The following is an 18,508-nucleotide window of genomic DNA, read 5'->3' as shown; positions in this document are numbered from 1 at the left end:
TTAAGTTGCTGGTGTTCAAATTTGCAACACTCGTGCAAACCCCTTGAAATTGAGTCTTTGCATACGTTGCATGTCGCCGTCTTACCGGTGGGAACATCCACTGTGAAGTACTGCCAAACCGCCGACATGATGCGCTAACATTAGCTCCTTTTAGCAGGTGTCAGGTGATCAATTCTTCACAGAAGAAAAGCTTACGGAGCTAACCAGTAAATAAATTCCTATTTCTAATAAATTACGTGGTATCGGATCGATGCCAGCATTTTCGGCAGAATCGGAGGCATTTCCGATACTGGTATCGGAATCGTAACTCAGAAACTCAACCCAGAAAACGCCTGGCTGGTGATAATTATGAACCTTTAAACATCACAAGGTCATCCGATGTGATTACTACGATTACCTCGACACCAAAGCCATCAATAAAAGCGTGAACACAACTTCCTGTATGCATCCCTTCCCAGCATGCTTGTGAACGCTGACCGTCTTTGCTCTCCCTTTAACTATCGGCATTAAAACCCGTCTCTTAGCAGACGACCGTCTCCGTGATTGGTCATTCATTTATGTGCAGGAAAAGCACTGGAAATCGCTCGAAAGCAGAGATGCCAGTAATTGGCTTATTAGCATTAGCAAATGGGACTCGAGTGAAAGTCATCCACTGCACTGATTCAAGCAAAATGAATTAAATGCAATTTATTGAGGGCTTTAACTGAATATGGAGAAAAACAGCTTGAAACATTAGAGGGGAGGTGGGGGAGAGAGAAGGAGGGGGGGAGAAAGACAAATGGCAGCTCTTCATATATTAATAGGGTTATTGAATTAATGCAGAGCGCCTATGTTCACTGTTATGAGAATGAATAAGCTGGCAGGCTCATAATGTTGATCTGCACTTTAAAGCCATACGTGATTTCTTTTTTTTCTTCTATTAGCCGGCTCCTTGAAGTCTCTTTCAGCATTCCTCAACAGGAAGCTGATAATCTTGTTGACTACCAGCACAATCTCCAGTCTGATAAAACGTACCATATTTTCTCTGTTTGTTAAGAAAGAAGCATGACGAGAGCCTTGATAAGGCCGAGTGGCTGCAAGTCAAACAGGGGGCAAACCTTTTTTATTTCATGACTCTCACTCATCTAACATTAACGGACAAAGCAATAAAGAAAAGTGCCTTTAGGTAATCATCCTCTCTATTATGCACAGACTCAACATTTTGGATGGCTTTTATTGTGAAAATCAACTGTTTTATTTATTAATCCGATTTGTAAAGACGTGGTTTTGTGAGTTTCAAGTGGATGTTTGTCAGCGCATGAAAAATAGATATTTTTGCAATTGTTGGCAATGCAGTAACTTACAGTAGTCTCTCTCTCATTGAGTATTCTCTCTCTTTATCAGGGAATTTGCCATCAAAGCCAACTTCACCTTTTGCCAATTTTACATCATTCCTCAGGGGAGAAAGGAATAATTTATCTGTCTTCTATTAATTTCAGTTTCTCATCATCTCTCTGTTCTGAGTGACGGCAAAGATGAAAGAGAGAGAGAGAGAGAGGGAGAGAGACAACGGGGGACTTCATCGCTGGGCGACCAACACCGAGCACTCAAAGACAAAAACAGAAGTGAACTAAACCGAAAAAAAGAGAGAGAGGTGTCTTCTCTTCCTATCAGAATCTTCCGAGGCGTGTGATGGGTGTGCATGTGAGCCTTGACATGTTAGGAGCGCTTGTCTCTTCCCGTCTTGGAAACCTGGTGTTGGATTTGATCCGTCGTTCATTCTAGTCCCTCGGTCCGACAAACACGAACCTCGACGGCGTTTTGGATTCAGAGGGGAAATGAGACGGATTGAGGATTATCAGATACAGTCAAATGTATCTTTGCAGCATTTACACCTGCTTACTGCTTAGCTCCGGCTAAGCTCCTCCCATCAAAGCTTCGCCCGTCAAAGCTTCGCCCGTCAAAGCCCGGGATGAGACAGGACGGTAGCGTGTTCTCGTGCTGAGAGCTCGTCTACAGAGGGACTTCAAAGTGGTTTGGCTGAATGCCTTTATTTGAAAGGGCTCCCTGAGGAAGGCAGCCACCTGGTGCAGCAGCGATGGCAGTCAAATCGCAGCAACAGGAGGGGGGATGTTTGAGTACTTTGCAGCATCAAAAAACAAGCTGCACGGATTGGATTGTCATGGCAACTGGGCCGGGTTAGCATCTGAAGCGGAAGGAACGGGAAGAAAAGAAGAAAAGAAGGGAGAGCGAGTCGGTCGGCGTCTCTTTGTGTAGCGGTTGACTCATTAAACACGCTCCTAACAAATCTTAAAACCAGAAGCGTCGGCGTTTAAACGTCTAAGCCATAAATTCTCTGAAGAGATCGATTTTTGCATAATTAAAAAAGCAGCGGCGCAGATCAATGACGGGGAGATTTTTTTCTGATTCATCCCTTCTGACTCGTGTTGGCAGCACTTTATCTAACTCACGGGAACAGTTTATCAGAGATCCATACGCGACTGTGACCTCGCACGTCTGACCCCGCGACCCCAGGGTCAGGCCACCGCTCCACCGCAGCATGCACATCACAGCTGACCTTTTTATTGACTGTGCATATAACAGTCAATGTCCAGCCAACATCACATTAGGAAAAATACTCCAAATCATCCACAGGGGAGTAAAATAAGAAAAACACTGGCTTCGTGGGGAAATCAGAGTCCTCCAATACACACTGGTGCCCATAAAGATGGAATATTTAGTTTTCAGACACAATCCTCTGTTTATTCCTATTTAAACGCATCAGAAATCACTGTAATCAGGTGCAATGATTACATTATATGTCCCAATTATACAATGGCATATTAGAGAGAAAAAAAGGAGCCGAGAGAGGTGCAATATTCCCCCAAAAATATGTCACTTTTTAAATATATATATATATATATATAGCCGATATAAACAAGTTGCTTGGTTCCCGTCAAGACTGGATGTTTGCCGTTGCTATGAAAACACGTTGGTATGATTCATTAGAAACATAAACGTACATTCATGGGAAGTTAGCATCGTAATAAACACTTCTTTCCTCTGAATATTGCCCCCCTCTCTCCACTCCATTTCTCTTTTGCCCTAACACGCCGTCGTACAATCACCCAGGTGAAATTAACACATGCATAACGTTTGTTTTGCACAATAAAAGACAACACATTTGCTAAATATTCCAACTCTGTGAGCGACCCTGTCTAAGACGTCAGAGTGAGGTCTCTTTCTGGATTCTTGTGCAGCCTTCCGCTGGTTCAGCCTGGTGGCACTGCCATAAACACGCTGACACTGACGGATTCAGCCGTGTGTTGTGATGCAGAGGTCGACCGCTCACTTCCGTCGCAGCCATGCAAATATCTAACTGACAGCTACAGCAGCAGCCCGGCCTCCGCTGCACATTTAAATCTATTCAAATCACGGCTCATCACAGTGACAGGGAGGTCTGTTAGGTTACAGAGCATCCACTTCTCACGTTTCATGGTCAAGCTTTGGCTCGGCGTATTTACTGCAAAATAAAGTTGTTTTTATGTATTCCTTGGTATCAGTTATCTGGTAGCCACTGGCAAAGATGATCTATTAATCACCTTTTTAACAAGAGTTGTTTCATTTCATCGTTGATAAATAAAATCACTGGTGTGAAATGGAGGGGCTGGCTTCCCTCGGAGCACAGCAGCTTATTATTGCACCAAAACCAATAAGCGATGCTGGCAGGTAACAATTACGAGGTAATCAGCAGGTCCAAAGAGAGTAATGACGGAGAGACGGACAGACAGGCAGAGAGACAGACGGGCGGAGACAAAGACACGACAGAGACGGAACAAAAACAGCGAGAGCGAGGCGGACCTTTACGGCTGATTGCAGTCTATTGAGGAGAGATGAAGTCGATTTGCTGGCATCACAGATGACCATATATCAAGAGTCATCCTCATCCAATCCATCCATCAAACAGCATCCTGGGTGACCAGTGTCAACATAATAATAATATTAATAATAGTAGTAATGATAGAGATCACTTTTGAATAAACAACACAGAAATAGGCCACCATGAATATACCTGGACCTGTGAGAAATTGAGCTTTATCATCAATCTTTATATTTTATACGAGCAATTCATCTGACAAAATGTACTTACATGATACATTTAGTTATATCGTCATTAAATCATCAACGTCTAATATACGACTTGTTTTCTGTTTTCCAGATGCCTGCTTATGTAAATCAACTGGAGTACTTTTAATGTCTTATTTCCTTCAGTCATAATTACAAGTCAGAGACATCAAAATGAATGAATCCCAGAATAGAGAGCAAAGCATACATTCTGGGCCAGTTGGATGTCACTGACATCACAGGCCTTTTTATATTATGTGTATTATCTGTGCATGTCTTCCAATTGAAAACCCAAAAGCCTTTTTCTTTAATCCCAGTCCTCAGCAGTGAAGTACCATCATTAAAAACACAAACTTGGAGGCAAATACACATGGTGGTCTCTTCACATTTAGCATTCAAAGAAATAATAGTAATAAAGTGATGCTGTGCTTAAAACGGCCAAAAAATGAATTGCTGTGCTATTAAAGTCATGTTTTAAAAAAATCTAAAAATCAGGGGATCTACCAGGGATCCTCCTCTGGTTGTAAAAAAGTCTGCATCTCATTGATGTATTATCTCAGTAAACATCGTAAACATGAGTTTATGGTCTCAATTCATTCAGTACATTATGGTCCAGTTGGAGTCCAACAGACCAGAAAGCAGTTATTTTGGTTTAGGAGGGGGCGATTTAGAGGTCAAAGAGTGTTTTTGTTTTAAAACTTCGTCCAGTACTTGTGTACAGTCTGTGCTTTAGAGGCGTTGATTGCTACACTGCAGGGCGTATTTACATATATTAAAAAAGACAAGTACAGGTGAGAGTACAAATAAAGAAAATCAAAAAGGGCAATACGTAGAATTGCACCAAATTTTAGCTATAGTCTGTTTTTTTTCCAGCCTCTATATCCCTTGAAATTCTAACTGACTGTGGGCCATTACCGATATCCTTCAGTGGCTGCCGCTCAACATCATTTTCCAGCCGCGTGATTGGTTGAGCTTATCACCTGAATCCAGGGTGTCTGAGCTGCCCAGACAGAGGCTCTGCGTCGCTAAATCACCTCTGTTGCCCCGGCAGACTCTGCGGACGGCAGACTCATACTGAGCAGCGAATGCACCGAGCAAGCCTTTAATCAGCCACAAGGCTCCAAAAAGACCAAAAAAAACCTCTTTACGGATCTCCGGCTGCAGGTTTTGTGAACGGCTTCAGTTGTTCTGGAGGGGAAATGAGGAGAACCCCCTCCCCCTTTAGTGTTACTCTTTTCACGCCTGCTTGAGCTTTGGTTTGTGTGCCCGTAGAGCAACACAGCGTGGCGGAAAAGAAGTCCTAATCGGTATTCAAAGTGAAAAACACGACTAACTCAAGCGCAAACAAAGCCTTCTGAAGTCACCCAGGAAGTGCTAATCCAAAAAAAGGGCGTTTGTAACGCTTTTCTTCTTCTAAGCACTCTTTTCCTTTTCTCTCTGCTTTCGAGTCGCAGCTCTGATAAAGAGTGACTCACTCTTCAATGCCAAGTCTCGGGTGTTCCGGGTGGGTGTTGTTCAGGGCACCTAAAACTGATCGTAATGTTATATTCTGCTGCTGGCGTGGAGTGGCTGGATCAACTCGTGAGTCGTAATGTTTAAGTGCCGCAGTGACAAAAACCAATGTGGATCCAATAAATAACATCTATAAAGACAGCTGAGGCCAATGACCCCGCCGTGACCTTTTTTTGCTGTAAACTTAAAGCCTTTCAGGGTTGATTGCGAGGCCTAACCCTCTCTGTGTGGCTGATACAGTATCTACTGGAGCTAATATACAAGTTTTACCCCGTGTGGAAAAGATTTTCCTCATCTTTCATGAGGACTAAATTTAAGGGGAAAGGCTTGTTTTGTTGACGAGACACTGACAGCGAACCTGTCACACAATAGGAAACTCCATGTGGCGATGACAAGTTGATTTCAGCATGAATAATTAATCCATCAAAATGACAATCAGGAGCGCTGCAAGAGTCGCTAACTCATCCAGTCCAATCTTTCAGCGCGTTTAGCAGCAGACAGTAAATTGTTCACCGTTGCCTCCTGTGTTCCCGGTAGTTATGGTTACGGACCTCGACTGAAATGCATTTTGTAGCGCAGAAACAATAAACATTTGACCCGGACAGAGAGAGAGAGACATCAGTCTCAGACTCACGTTGTGACCTGAATACTGCCCATCATTTGGATGCAACCCGACAGCTGGAAAGGCACATCTGTAAACGCAACGAGACTTTGCCAGTTTATGTGACTCGCCCCAGATCTCGACCGGATCAGATGACCCACATCAACCTAACGCGATCTGATATAGGACACGGTTTTCTATACTTGACATTACTCTCTTTATGGGTCCAATCAAATGAAACCCTCCCTCAGCGATGTCACCAATACGTTAACGTGGCGTGAAAGTGACTCGTTAAAGTGGCATCAGGCAAAGACGAACCGGATCGCTTCCTTCAGAGCCGAGCAACTACCAACAAAAGAATGTCAACTAAATGCCAGTTTGAAACCCTTCGTTAGTCCGAGGAGTTTTATCTATTAATAACTGGCAGGGAAAACAAAGAGCTATCCTCTTACTGCTGCCGTAAACCGAGCCTTCGCATCCTCATACAAGGTGAGACAGGATTGTATCATGAAAGTGTCATTATTCTATACACGTTAGATTGTGCAATCAACTATTATGATATGAAAAAAAACGTCTATTGCCACTTTACGTCAAATTAACTGAAACCATTTCACAGCTGATGAAGCAGACGAGTCGTTTTCTCCTTCGTGATCGTCTTCTTGTTTCTTCTTTTCTCCGTGTTTTTCCCCTCCGTCACCTTTTCTCACCATCGGTTCGGATGAAATAAGGCCTCTGGGTGCCAGGCTGTAACTTGGCAGGGGTCACAATTCACTTTCAGTAGATTGGCTGCAGATTTATGCCCCATCCCTGACTGCCGTATAGTGCTGACGGAGGTGCAGGAGCAGCAGCCTCAGTAATCACGGAAAATTGCTGTGTTGGGAGAAACAGATGCGTGAACTCTGCTATGATAGAGCGGAGAGAAGTGTGTGTATGCATCAAGTGTGTGTGTGTGTGTGTGTGTGTGTGTGTGTGTGTTTTAATATGAACCCAAAACATTTGAGGCTCATATAGATATGCTCTTCACACACAGCCAGCTGTCGGGGCTCCAAACCTCATCCAATGCCATATATATATATATACAAACACACACACAAACACACACACACACACACACGTTGAGTGCTCGTTCGGCGCTGAAATTGGCACACCGCTGAAACACAAATCTCCCGAGAAAAAGCATTTAACCTTTTTTTTTATGACCGCAGCCTGAGAACACACGAGCACAAGGAAACAATGATATCAGTTTCAAAGCGACAACATTCTCCAGGATGCGAGCGGGGGCCGAGAAAGGGGATGTGACATTTCCAAGGTGTGTGCCGTCGCATGGCAACCATGGCAACTAAACCAAAAGGCTGTTCAGTTTGAGTCAGTCCACCTCTCAGTGTTGAATAGCTCCTCCCCCTCCTTTGGAAACATGCGTAACCAACTGGAGCAAAAATTATTTTTAACCTACGAAAAAAAAAGGGCACCTGTTCCTGGTTCCTGAACATTACAGGAATGTTGGCATGCTGGTGAAGGTGGCGTCGTCTTCGGTGACTCTGTGTGGGTGATGGGTGTGTTGTGTTGATGCAGGTGAGTTTCTTGAAGCATATATATATATATATAGATATATAGATTAATGTTTAGATGTGTTGTGAATGCAGTACTTTACCCTTTTTCATTTTATTTTCAATATTTATTCCAGTGAATTTCATGGGAATTAATAAAATGGAGAGGCTGTTTTGAATTAAATAGTTTTGACTCAATTTGTCCTCTGATCAATATCATCTGATGTACATATACAGGTACTTGTGTTTAAATCTTTATATATATATCGCAATATCGTGATATTGTGATACATATCGTATCGTGAGGTACTTGCCAATACTCATCCCTAATACTCACACCTATATATATATATATATATATACATACATAACGTAGTACACGGTCAGAAGCTGAAGAAGTACAAACGTGTTTATCTGTCACCAACAAAATTCAAATACACTGCCCATTTCAAAGGAAGTGGGAAAATGAAACCTCCCAAAATATGCATTATTGCAAAACTCTGAACAAAGAAGAAGTATATTCAAGTTCCCTGTTTTGAATGGGGGTGGGGGGGTGGGGAGGGGGCTGAACCACCTGAGGGGTTTGTTATCTAATAGCTAATAGCTAACTGTTGCTGTATCCCTACATACCACCTATGTATGACCTCCCGCCAACATTTACGACACTGTGGTTAATGTATTTCCAGTGGACGGCAAGACGTTGACAAAAGGGTCACAAGCGTAGTTGTTCATTTGCATCGAGGCAGTTCTACTGGTGTTGTTGTTACTGTCGTTGCCATGGTCACCATCATTATCATGCAGAAGCACCGCCGCGGCGGTTGTTGTGGGACAGTGAAAGTATACACAACAGTGGAATCATCCGAGGTGAAGGAGAGAGAGCCTGCGGAGACGCAAGAAAGCCGGCCAAATGGACTCAAGCAAACCAAACACATACAAACACGGGAGAGTGATGACGGCGGGGGTTTACATAGCGGTGCCCTGTTTAGGAAAACACAGCGGTGTGCAGAAATGGAGACGAGAGCTCACACACACAGGAACCCACAACGGTTTGCACCTGTTTCCATCCGCATGGAGGGGAAGGAAGAGATCGCATGACGATATCAGACTTTATTGAGTAGCATTGTTCAAGTCACGCTTTTTGGCAAGCGTCCATTATCGGAGATAAAAAAATCTAATTAAGTCCGGGGTGCGTTCGCTCGTCTCCTGGGCCGCTGCCATCATTAAGTCACCTTGATTGCCGCGACGGAGGCGATCAAGAATCAATAAAAGCACGTTATTGCACATTTTGTGACGAGCCTTCCATAGAAGCACGACTGTGTTTGAAGCTGAGTGCATCGATATGAAACGGGAGGAATGAACGGTGAGTCATCAGCATAAAAGGCTATCCAGGAAGGGAACATCACGCCTAAACACATCTGACATTGAGTCGTCCCCGCCGTTATGGAGCTAAACTTTGCCTTTCTGACCTGAAACATGGCTGAAGTCCACTGTTGGATCAGAGTCCGACAAGGAGAGCTCATGAAACGAGAGGCTTCGGGATTAGCAGCTTCCATCACACGCCAGCACACTCTACACAAAGTCAAGTCTCCTTTATCAGGTCCAAGTCACGTCCCAAAGTTTGCTTTATGGAATTAAGCTTTAAACAATCATAGACAGCCAGTGTCAGACAATGCCCATTGTTTATTAATACTGAAAGCTTAGCCGCTGGCTAATGTCAGCTAAAGCCACAGCTGTCCATTAACGTTACCTTACTGGTTTTTGTGCGGCCTCAAAATGTCAAACAGTTTAGTTGTTTATGTTTTAAACTGTGTTTTGAATGTTGCCCCTGGCAACAGCATGGTCTTCATAATCGAGAGGGAGAGTCTGATGTCGTGTGCACAATAATAACTCCAAGTCTATATTTATTGGCAGAAAAATGAAATGTTGATTTGCTTTTTTTATACCATCAGTTTTTAATCTTTGGGCTTATAAAATCAGAGTCAAATCACATTTATGATTTAAACTAGAGAGTCAATAAAAATCCACAAATATGCGTCAGGGCTCCGGTGAAACGTAAAAACAGGGAAAAAACGGGAAACATCAGTGACAGCGTGCGGATGAAAGCGAGTGCTGAGTACAGTTCTGCTGTGCTTCTGAAGAATCTGAGGAATGCTTTTACTCTGCAGGCCATCAGGCATCAGGAGTCTCTAACAAACACACACACACACACACACACACACACACACACAACTGGACACGGCATCGCGGCTTGTTTAAGTTGGTCTGCCGGCCAGATGTGCAATACCAGCATGGATGGTGAGAGAAGGAATATAGCGGGTGTCTTTTTATGCCCTCAGAGAGTTTGTGTGCAGAGCTTGATTTTCATGTGTGAGAGGCAGAACACCCAGCAGGCATCATCAGGGATGGAAAAGGTGACTTTTAATCCCCGGCATAGGCATAAAAAGTAGAACATTTTTAAAGATTTACCTTCAGGAAGTATGCTTCTAAGTCCTACTTCTCCTTACTGAACAAAAGTTTGGCATTTTAACTATCAAACTTTATAAAAATAAAGGAATATTTCACTTCTGGAGACCAAAAAAAGGTAAAAGATCTCAATAGACTGTAAAACTGAAAATAATCTCATTTGCTATGAAGTTGAAAGCCTTAATTTCATTTGAACAGGTGAGTTAAATGAATATTTATTAGCTGTAGAGACCATCATCGCCAAACTCATGAGGCCATTTGAGGAACTGCAAGTTTTTAACACTTCCAGTTTGGCTTCATATACATATATATTCCCCCCACACTTCCAGCAGGTCACCAACACAATAGGACCCGTCTCTGTTACCAAACAGGAGTTTCCTCCTAGACGACATGTGTATGTATATGAGGGACGGAGGTAAACGCCTCCGTCAGCACTCCTCGTCTGATCTCCGGTACGGCAGCAGAGAAACACCCTCATCCAGGCAAACACAAAATCAATGCCAGCTATTAATTAGTCTCCCCCATACTGCCTGTGCTGATACAGATATACACACAGATAGAACAGGGACGCATCATCTGCCTGTTTGAAGCCATCATGTTGAAGAATAGAGGCAGACTTGTACTGAAGCTTCAAGTAAGAAACACGCTTTCAAGGTTAAACTGAGATTACAGAGACTGATAAGAGTCTGGTATCTTTAATTTCATGAGGTTGGTTATGAGGAAACATGAACTTTGACATCACTGGGGAGGAGACAAAAAAATAAAACACAATGCACGATGGGATATTCTCACAGGTGTCACGTTAACAGCACAGTGGAGGTGCAGCAGTTCACATTTCTGTGCTTTTCCCCAAAGACTTCCACAGAATCCATGTGAGCCCCTCCCTTCCTGGTTTGCTGCTACGATTATGAATGAAAGATTCATAAATGGCTACGAGGAAGTAGGCGAGTTAATTGGAAGACGCTAACACGTAACGTGCTGAACTCAAACTTGTCAGGCGGCTTCTGATCCTCTTTTTCTAATAAGCTGAGCTCCAGTATCAAAAAATGATGGCATGGCTACCACAGACTTTTAATGGCGTTGCTATGGTAACGACTATGCAGTGATAAAGTTGGACAGTTTCAATCATTTTTTGTTGTTGTTGTTGTTGTTGTTGTTGGTAATACAGCAACTCTTCAAGCAGGAAGAACGGCAACGCAATCTAAAAACCACAGATATGAATTCTCCGACGGCTGGACGGCGTAACGAGGGCGGGTATCCATCCCAACATGCTTTCAGCTCCTCAAATAACGGCAACAACGGTTTCACTTTCACTTCAGACAACAAACAGAAAACACTCGACTTCCTCGTTGCCGATCATCAGGGTGTGAACATTTGTGTTTTTTTACTTCCTTTACTCACTAAGAGCATTCAGCATTTCAAAACTGAGATGGGATAAAACAATTACTGATGCTGTTATAATAACTGTTATAATAACTGTTGGCATGAATCTCGGCCCAGAGGCGAATAAACAATGGTGTGATTCGATTTTAAAACGATAAATAAATAAGAGGTAGGACTGCAGAAAGTGTGAGTGAAAGATGAGTTTCACAGATGCCAGCTTCAAGGACGAGAGGTTGGAGCGCGGTGTCTTACCTTGTTCTGGTCGGTCCAATACAAGAAGTAACCTTTGGGGTCGACTGTTAGGGTCACCGGGGTCACGGTGGTGGAATCCTGCAGGAAAAGGATAAAAAAAAACACACATCTGGGGTCAATGTGTGTGCGTATTCCTGTGTATTCTCTGGGAAAACCAAGTCATTGTGTGTACTACCACTCACATACCAGAATCTGAAAAAACAAGCACACGATCGTTTCACGTGAACTGGCGTCACCGCGAGGAGCCCGAGGAGTCCCGGTGTGCAAGTGTGTGTTCGTTTGAGACGCCTGAAAGCACACACTGCAGGTCGCTTCACACCTGATGTTTCTGTTTTTTTTTCCACCTCTTGTAACAGACAAATGCTTTCCCACAGTTCCCCCCCCCCACACACACACACACACACACACACACACACACACACACACACAGTTTGACCCTGAGGCATACATGGCAACACCAGATATTATTGGATGCTTCTATAAAAAGAAAGAGCCTTTGCTTTTGTGTGTGTGTGTGTGTGTGTGTGTGTGTGTGTGTGTGTGTGTGTGTGTGTGCGTGCGTGTGTGTGTGTGTGTGTGTGTGTGTGTGTGTGTGTGTGTGTGTGTGTGTGTGTGTTGGGCACAACAGTAGCATATTGTCCTCCTCAATCAGCCACGGCTGTGAGATCACAGAGAATGGAAACCGCATTTGCCGCACAGAGCAAGAAAAATCTTCAAAGTGTCTTCATGAGGCTTCTAATGATGCCCCCCCCCCTTTCCTTTTTTAGTGGCATTGGGAGACTCGGCTAATGGTCTGCATCTGCCGCCACGCTTCATATTTGGGCGTGACCCCGTGTGACTTGCGAGTGTAGGATGTCATGAAGCGGAGGCGTCCGTGTGTGGAGATCGGACACTATTAGAGCTCTGAAAAATCATGTGTTTTTTAAAAAAACAATCACGCTTTATGTCACCTGGAACACCTGGAACACCTGGAACACCTGGAACACCTGCTCCATGACGGACCTCCACCCAAACCTGCCCCTCCTGTGTGGACCCACGAAACTGAAGAGTCAAAAGTGACTCGTCGGATGTCAGAACTGCATCCGAGGCATTTTGTGATCGGAACGTTCGCCATGGCAACCCATCGTCCCCGAGAAATCTCTGAAGAGACTTAAGAGGAATCGTTTTTTTTTGGGTTCCCGTTCACATGATTGCGCAATCTGCAGCACACACACACACACACACACACACACACACACTAACGGCCCGAGGACAGGGAAATAAAAAATAAAATAAAAAAGCCTCATGTTGCCAGTTCTTTGAGACAGCATCTCATCCTGCAGCCTCACATTCTCAAACGTCTTCGATTTAGTTTTCACAGATGAATCTCTCTCATCCCACATCACTTAGCCATAAAAACTTTATACAATCATAATGAGTCTGATGAGCACTTATACAGTAGGCTCTTTATAGTTCCAATAAACTCCCCCCCCCCCCTCTTGTGGTGATTGATGGCTGGTCTGTGATGTCGGAGGGAAAGACAAGAGGAAGGCTTGAGAGCACTGGGGATCTGCCTAATGGTGTGAGAGAAGTCATTTTCACCAGCTCTCTTTCTTAATGTGCTAACTCTCCATGGCCACCGCTACAAACACATTAAAGCCATTATCCACTCTTAAGCAAAACATTTCCTCGTGGGTTTTGCACATTTCCGGAAAAAAACATGACATTGTGGATTATGGTTTCCGAGTGATTTGCTGAGTTTACCACATCCGGAGTGGTGTTGTTTTTTGGTGCCATTGGAGGATTTTAGTCATTTATGGGAAGACATTAGGGCACCACTTTTGTTTTTCTGAATTAAGATGACATCAGTGATCGTACAAACATCCTGAGGGAACCCAACACTCAATGTTTCATTTCTTAATGGAAGAGTTTGTACAAGGAGATTTGGAGCACAGCAGGTTTCTATTGTGTACTAATGTCATATTCTACTACTTTTACAAGACGTTAGGCTCCCTGTGGAGCCTGATAATAACATACTCAATATGCACCAACCAGAATGGCCTGATAAGCCTATAAAACTCTCTTTTACACATCATCTGTCGCACATCTCACATCCTTCCAGTCGCTGTGTGAGATCTTTAAGATGGACGTCCGCCTGGCAGCCACTCTAGAGAGCGGCGTTACGACACTCCTCGGTGCTGGAGTGTGATTTGAAGTGTAATAACAAAACAATCCAGGCCAGGAGCGAGCCTTTTCTTGAGCCACAGCAACAGCCAGCCAGTCTGGAGAGGCAGCATCAAGATGCAACGCGTGTATGTGAGGGAGGCTGGAGAGGTCTGGCACTTTTCAAGAGGGGTTTTTTTTTGGGTGATTTCTCCTCAATTTTCACCAGAAGGCCAGACAGTCGATACGTCAACACGTTCTGCCTCCACAGACATGAAATCTGTCATTTTCACTTAAACAAACAAACTCATACACATTCAAATATTGGAAATTGCTTTGACAATTTCCTGTGGGAAGATGTTAGAGTGGATTCCCTCCCCCCCCCCCCTCTCCGCCAGCAAACCAAAGGCTGAGATAAGATGGAAAATAATTTAATTCAATCCGTTTCTCTTTTTTTTTCACTGACGATGTATAAAGCGTTATCTGTCCGGTCCTCCTCTGTGATTCTTTCCACCGAGTGGCAGAGAGGAGAGGAAATGGGGAGGAAGGAGTGCATGGGAAATGAAACGGGGGAAGGTATCCACGGTTACGTGTGTTTTCACAGGAAAGGCCTGGTGGGCATTCGATTCTGGAGACGAGCCCACATGTACAAACTACAGTACACAAACACGGCTGTTAGGGGAAACAGACCACCCCCCTCCTCCTATCTCACAACTAACCAACCTGATTAGTTATAACTGTAGAAAAACTTCTTATCTGGGAGACTGATGATTGACAGAGTGTTGCATAATCTCCTCTGCCTTGAAATCACCTGAGATTCAGGGAAGAGGATCATTTTTTTACTGTGTTTTTTCATTTTTCCGGATGAACTACAACTTCACCTGAATGCCTGAGCTGATCTGCATCCTTAATGAGATTCCATTCATCATTCTAAGGGCTTACACAATACAGAGATGTTTGTAGGAATATGCAAATGAGATGGACGTCATAAAAGGTGCGGAGGCAGAGAGTGAGGTCACTGAGCCAGAGGTTAGTTAGGTTGTGGAGGTGCAGTGCGCCATCCCTTAAAGGACACTTCTCTTGCGTGTGTGTGTTTTTTTTCCGCCTTCTACTCAAACAGAAGCGCAATCAATTGTGATCAAGGTCATTTCACTACACGGTCAGACAGGCAGACAGACAGGCAGACAGACAGCCGGTGGGACGCACGGACGCATGGCAGCACAACCAAACACCATCGATATCCAACTCTTTACGCTGCAGATGCGCGTTGAGCTAATTAAACGTAGTTAATTGATAATTAATAAATAAATAAGTAAAGCTTTCAGGCGAAGGGGGAGGGGTGCGCGCAATTCAAAAACATTTAATGAAATGTAAATAAACGGAGCGCACATTGTCACACACACGATCACGCACGCGCACACACATTGTAAATTGAAGAAATGTAAACAAAGCTCACGTCACGTTAGCTGCTTTATGGCAGTAAATGTGTGTTGCATGGTGTTGTCATGTATTCCGGTGGGATGCACAGATGAAACATGTACTCACATCATCCCATTTCATGAATTTGTTGCCTCTTCTCAGGCTCTCGGGCACGGACACCGGCTTGAGCTGCAGCGCGTGAACTCCCGGCTGTGCCCCTGCCATTGATCCGTCTACTCTTCTCCGGTACGAACGAGTCACTTCACTCCACGCTCTCCTCTGCTCTTATTCCCGACGCGGTGCCTTTTCTCTGGATAAACGCAGGCTGACGGAAGCCCCTCCACTACTGCTGCCTGTATGTCATGCCCGCATTGACGGTGACGGCGGCGGCGGCGGCGGCGCGTCCTCGGCTTTTGGAGAGTTGTGTGGAGGAGGCGGACGCAGGCGCAGCGCAGCGAGGCCACTAACTGACTGACTGGGCTGACTGAACGACATGCAGCTAAAACAGACCGGGAGAGAGAGAGGGAGAGAGAGACAGAGAGGAGGAGGAGGAGGAGGGGATCTGAATGAGTTACACGTCTGGGTTCAAATTGTACAAGTCCAGCCTGCAGGGACGGGATCGATGCTGGAAGTGATCTAGCGCCTCCGTGCGTCCGAGGCCGGATGAGGGGAATCATGAGTGACCTCAGCGTGGATGAGCAGCTACAGGGTAGGGCAGGTGCATGCAAAAGATTCAATGCATTCATATGTGAATGATTAGAGGGATGAGATGTCATCAGTATTTACCCTTTGGATGGAGAAGACAGACTGGTTCTGATATTATCACTGGACTCTACAGCTTTGAATTGGACATAAACTCAACTAGAATATAGGGATTTCAGTCCATCAGCTCATATGTGATGGATTATTATGTGGATATAGTTTGTATTTAGCGCCTACACGCCTCTGACGTGGTCACTAAAGGCACTCAGGTCACAGGTGGATGCAGGGTGGAGCTTCTGAAATGCAATATTTTCAGAAGCAGTGGCAGCAAACTCACTTTCATTCAAATAAAAAGTAAGGGAATCATATATTTCCAATATAATATCCCATGAAGGCTTTGAAATATGTCACGATGATCCTGGTTAATGTGATCTATCTATCCTCACCAGAAGGCAACTGCATGAGGGGGGGGGGGGGGGGGTGCTACTTTAATTTAAGAAATCCGTCCACACCCATCAGCTGGAGTGGACTCTGGTTTCTGCTTCAGTGCCCACACATGGCTGCCGGCCATCTTACTTCTTCATGACTAAACTTCTTCAAAGTTCCGAGTGTGTCACCGCCGTGGGGACTTTTATTTTTATTTTAACTTGCTTATTAAATAAAACATAGAGGGCCTCTGGGTTTCCTCCCACCCACGCTCTTTCTTCTCTACTGTTTCCTAGAAGAAGGGACTATCCGGCCACGCGTCCGTCCCCTGACCGTCAAACTCCTCAAACCTGTCAAACCTGTCGAAGTCTGACTGGCACTTTTCATGTCAGTCGTAATAGCGGTTTGTTGGAGTTCGCCTCCTGTCCTTAATGATTGATCTGTAGTGACAGCTCGGGTACCAGGCCATGAATAGAGTCGTCTGAGAGAAGAACAACCTTCAAGACAATATTATCTGATGACAGACTTGTTTCAATGACAACAACAAATACACCAAATACTGAAACGCAGAGACAAATGTCTTTACGCCCCAAAATGAGTCATGTTGCCCTCCATGCCCTCCATGCCTCAGACGTCGGCTCCCGTCATCCGTCTTATCAGCCCCGAGGTTCCAACTGAATCAGCCACAGCACCCAAACAAACCTCGAACTAAGGGGAGAAAATAATTGGATTGTCGTTATATAAAAGTCCCTGTTACCTTCTTTCAGAGAAACACTGAGCTTTAAAATGAAGTTTTTTATTCTTTCCTTTTTGTTGAAAGAAATAAAATGAGGAAAGTTATGCATCAGAAGGATCTCAGGCAGAGATTAGAATAAAGAATTATTCATAAATAATTCAATCAATCAATCAGGAGCTCCGAAAATGATGATGTGTGTTTGACAAAGTTGGAGATCTCATCTCCTGGAACCTCGACTTGTCCTCTAAGCCGTGGTCGGGATTAATTTCCCAGAGAGCGGCTCCTTCTTGAACGGACTTCCTGTCGAGCAGCAGGACTGGATGAACCTGTCGGGGAGCCGAACCGCAACAAAGAGCCTCCTCGGAAACATGTTGCAGTTCCATAGCAAATTGGTCCCAGAAGTCAGACAGCATTCCTGTGCTGGAATCCAACCCCGACCCCGGGTTTACTGCGTTCATGTTTGTGAGCAAAATATGGGATTCAAAAAGCAGCAGCAAACATGCAAAGATACAGAGGAGAGGATGTAGATGCTGCTTTGCAAAAAAAACAAAGGCAATTTTGTGAACTTATACTGCAAAGCATGTACAAACAGACATTTTCATGATTAGGCTGTATAACTGCATGGTCTAGGACTGAAAATCGGATGCCTGGTTTGCCCGGCAACCACTTTTTTTTAGAGTTAGTGTTGCAGCATAGATATCCAGCACACACACACACACACACTGCTCATTCACAGTCCCTCACACTGCTGTTGGTGGAGGAGGCGAGACGGCTGATTTGCTTTATATGCAGTGACAAGACAGAAGGAACAGCAGTGCAGCAGCAGCAGCAGCAGCGACTCGGCGTTCCTGTGCCCATGATGAGGAACAGGTGTTCTCAAATGACTGCCTGCTGGAGCTTTCATTATCGATATCCACTCAAGACTTCCTCCCCGAGCTGCACATTCAGCACACTGAATTATGGACTCGTCACACCAGCACGCCTCCTCTCTCCGCCAAGTTGATTTTGCTTCTTTCATTCGTGCTTTAGATGCCAAGACATGTCAATGTCGAGTGTTTGTTTTTTGACAGAATGCCTGTTCGTGAAGTGACTATAATAAACGTTGGTGGCTCGAATGGGGTTCATTTCTCCCTGAAGAGTTGATGTGAGGAACGTCGAGGAATACAGGTGTGAATGTGGACACGATGCCTCTGGGAAAAGGCGAAGGGTCTGTTTAGGTTG

At 44.5% G+C, this 18,508-nt stretch overlaps 1 protein-coding gene across 2 annotated transcripts in view; it reads right to left on the bottom strand.

Moving 5' to 3' along the window:
- Positions 1–15,894, bottom strand: part of plcb1l (phospholipase C beta 1-like) — a 95,758-nt gene extending 79,864 nt beyond the window's left edge. Inside the window, exons 1-2 of one of the 2 annotated variants that reach the window (XR_014598516.1) lie at positions 15,550–15,894; positions 11,863–11,940 (exon numbers count right to left, since the gene is read on the bottom strand). Coding sequence is in view for 1 of the 2 variants with exons in the window: in XM_084030380.1 (XP_083886506.1) it covers positions 11,863–11,940; positions 15,550–15,648 (177 nt within the window). In the remaining variant the exon portion in view is untranslated. The remainder of the gene's footprint in view (positions 1–11,862; positions 11,941–15,549) is intronic. The other variant, XM_084030380.1, reaches the window with a different exon arrangement.
- Positions 15,895–18,508: the final 2,614 nt, after the last annotated feature.

This window comes from Eutrigla gurnardus (assembly GCF_963514095.1).
Source record: "Eutrigla gurnardus genome assembly, chromosome: 16".
NCBI lineage: Eukaryota > Metazoa > Chordata > Actinopteri > Perciformes > Triglidae > Eutrigla > Eutrigla gurnardus.
Note: the sequence above shows the minus strand (reverse complement) of the source record. Positions and strands in the feature narration are given on the sequence as shown.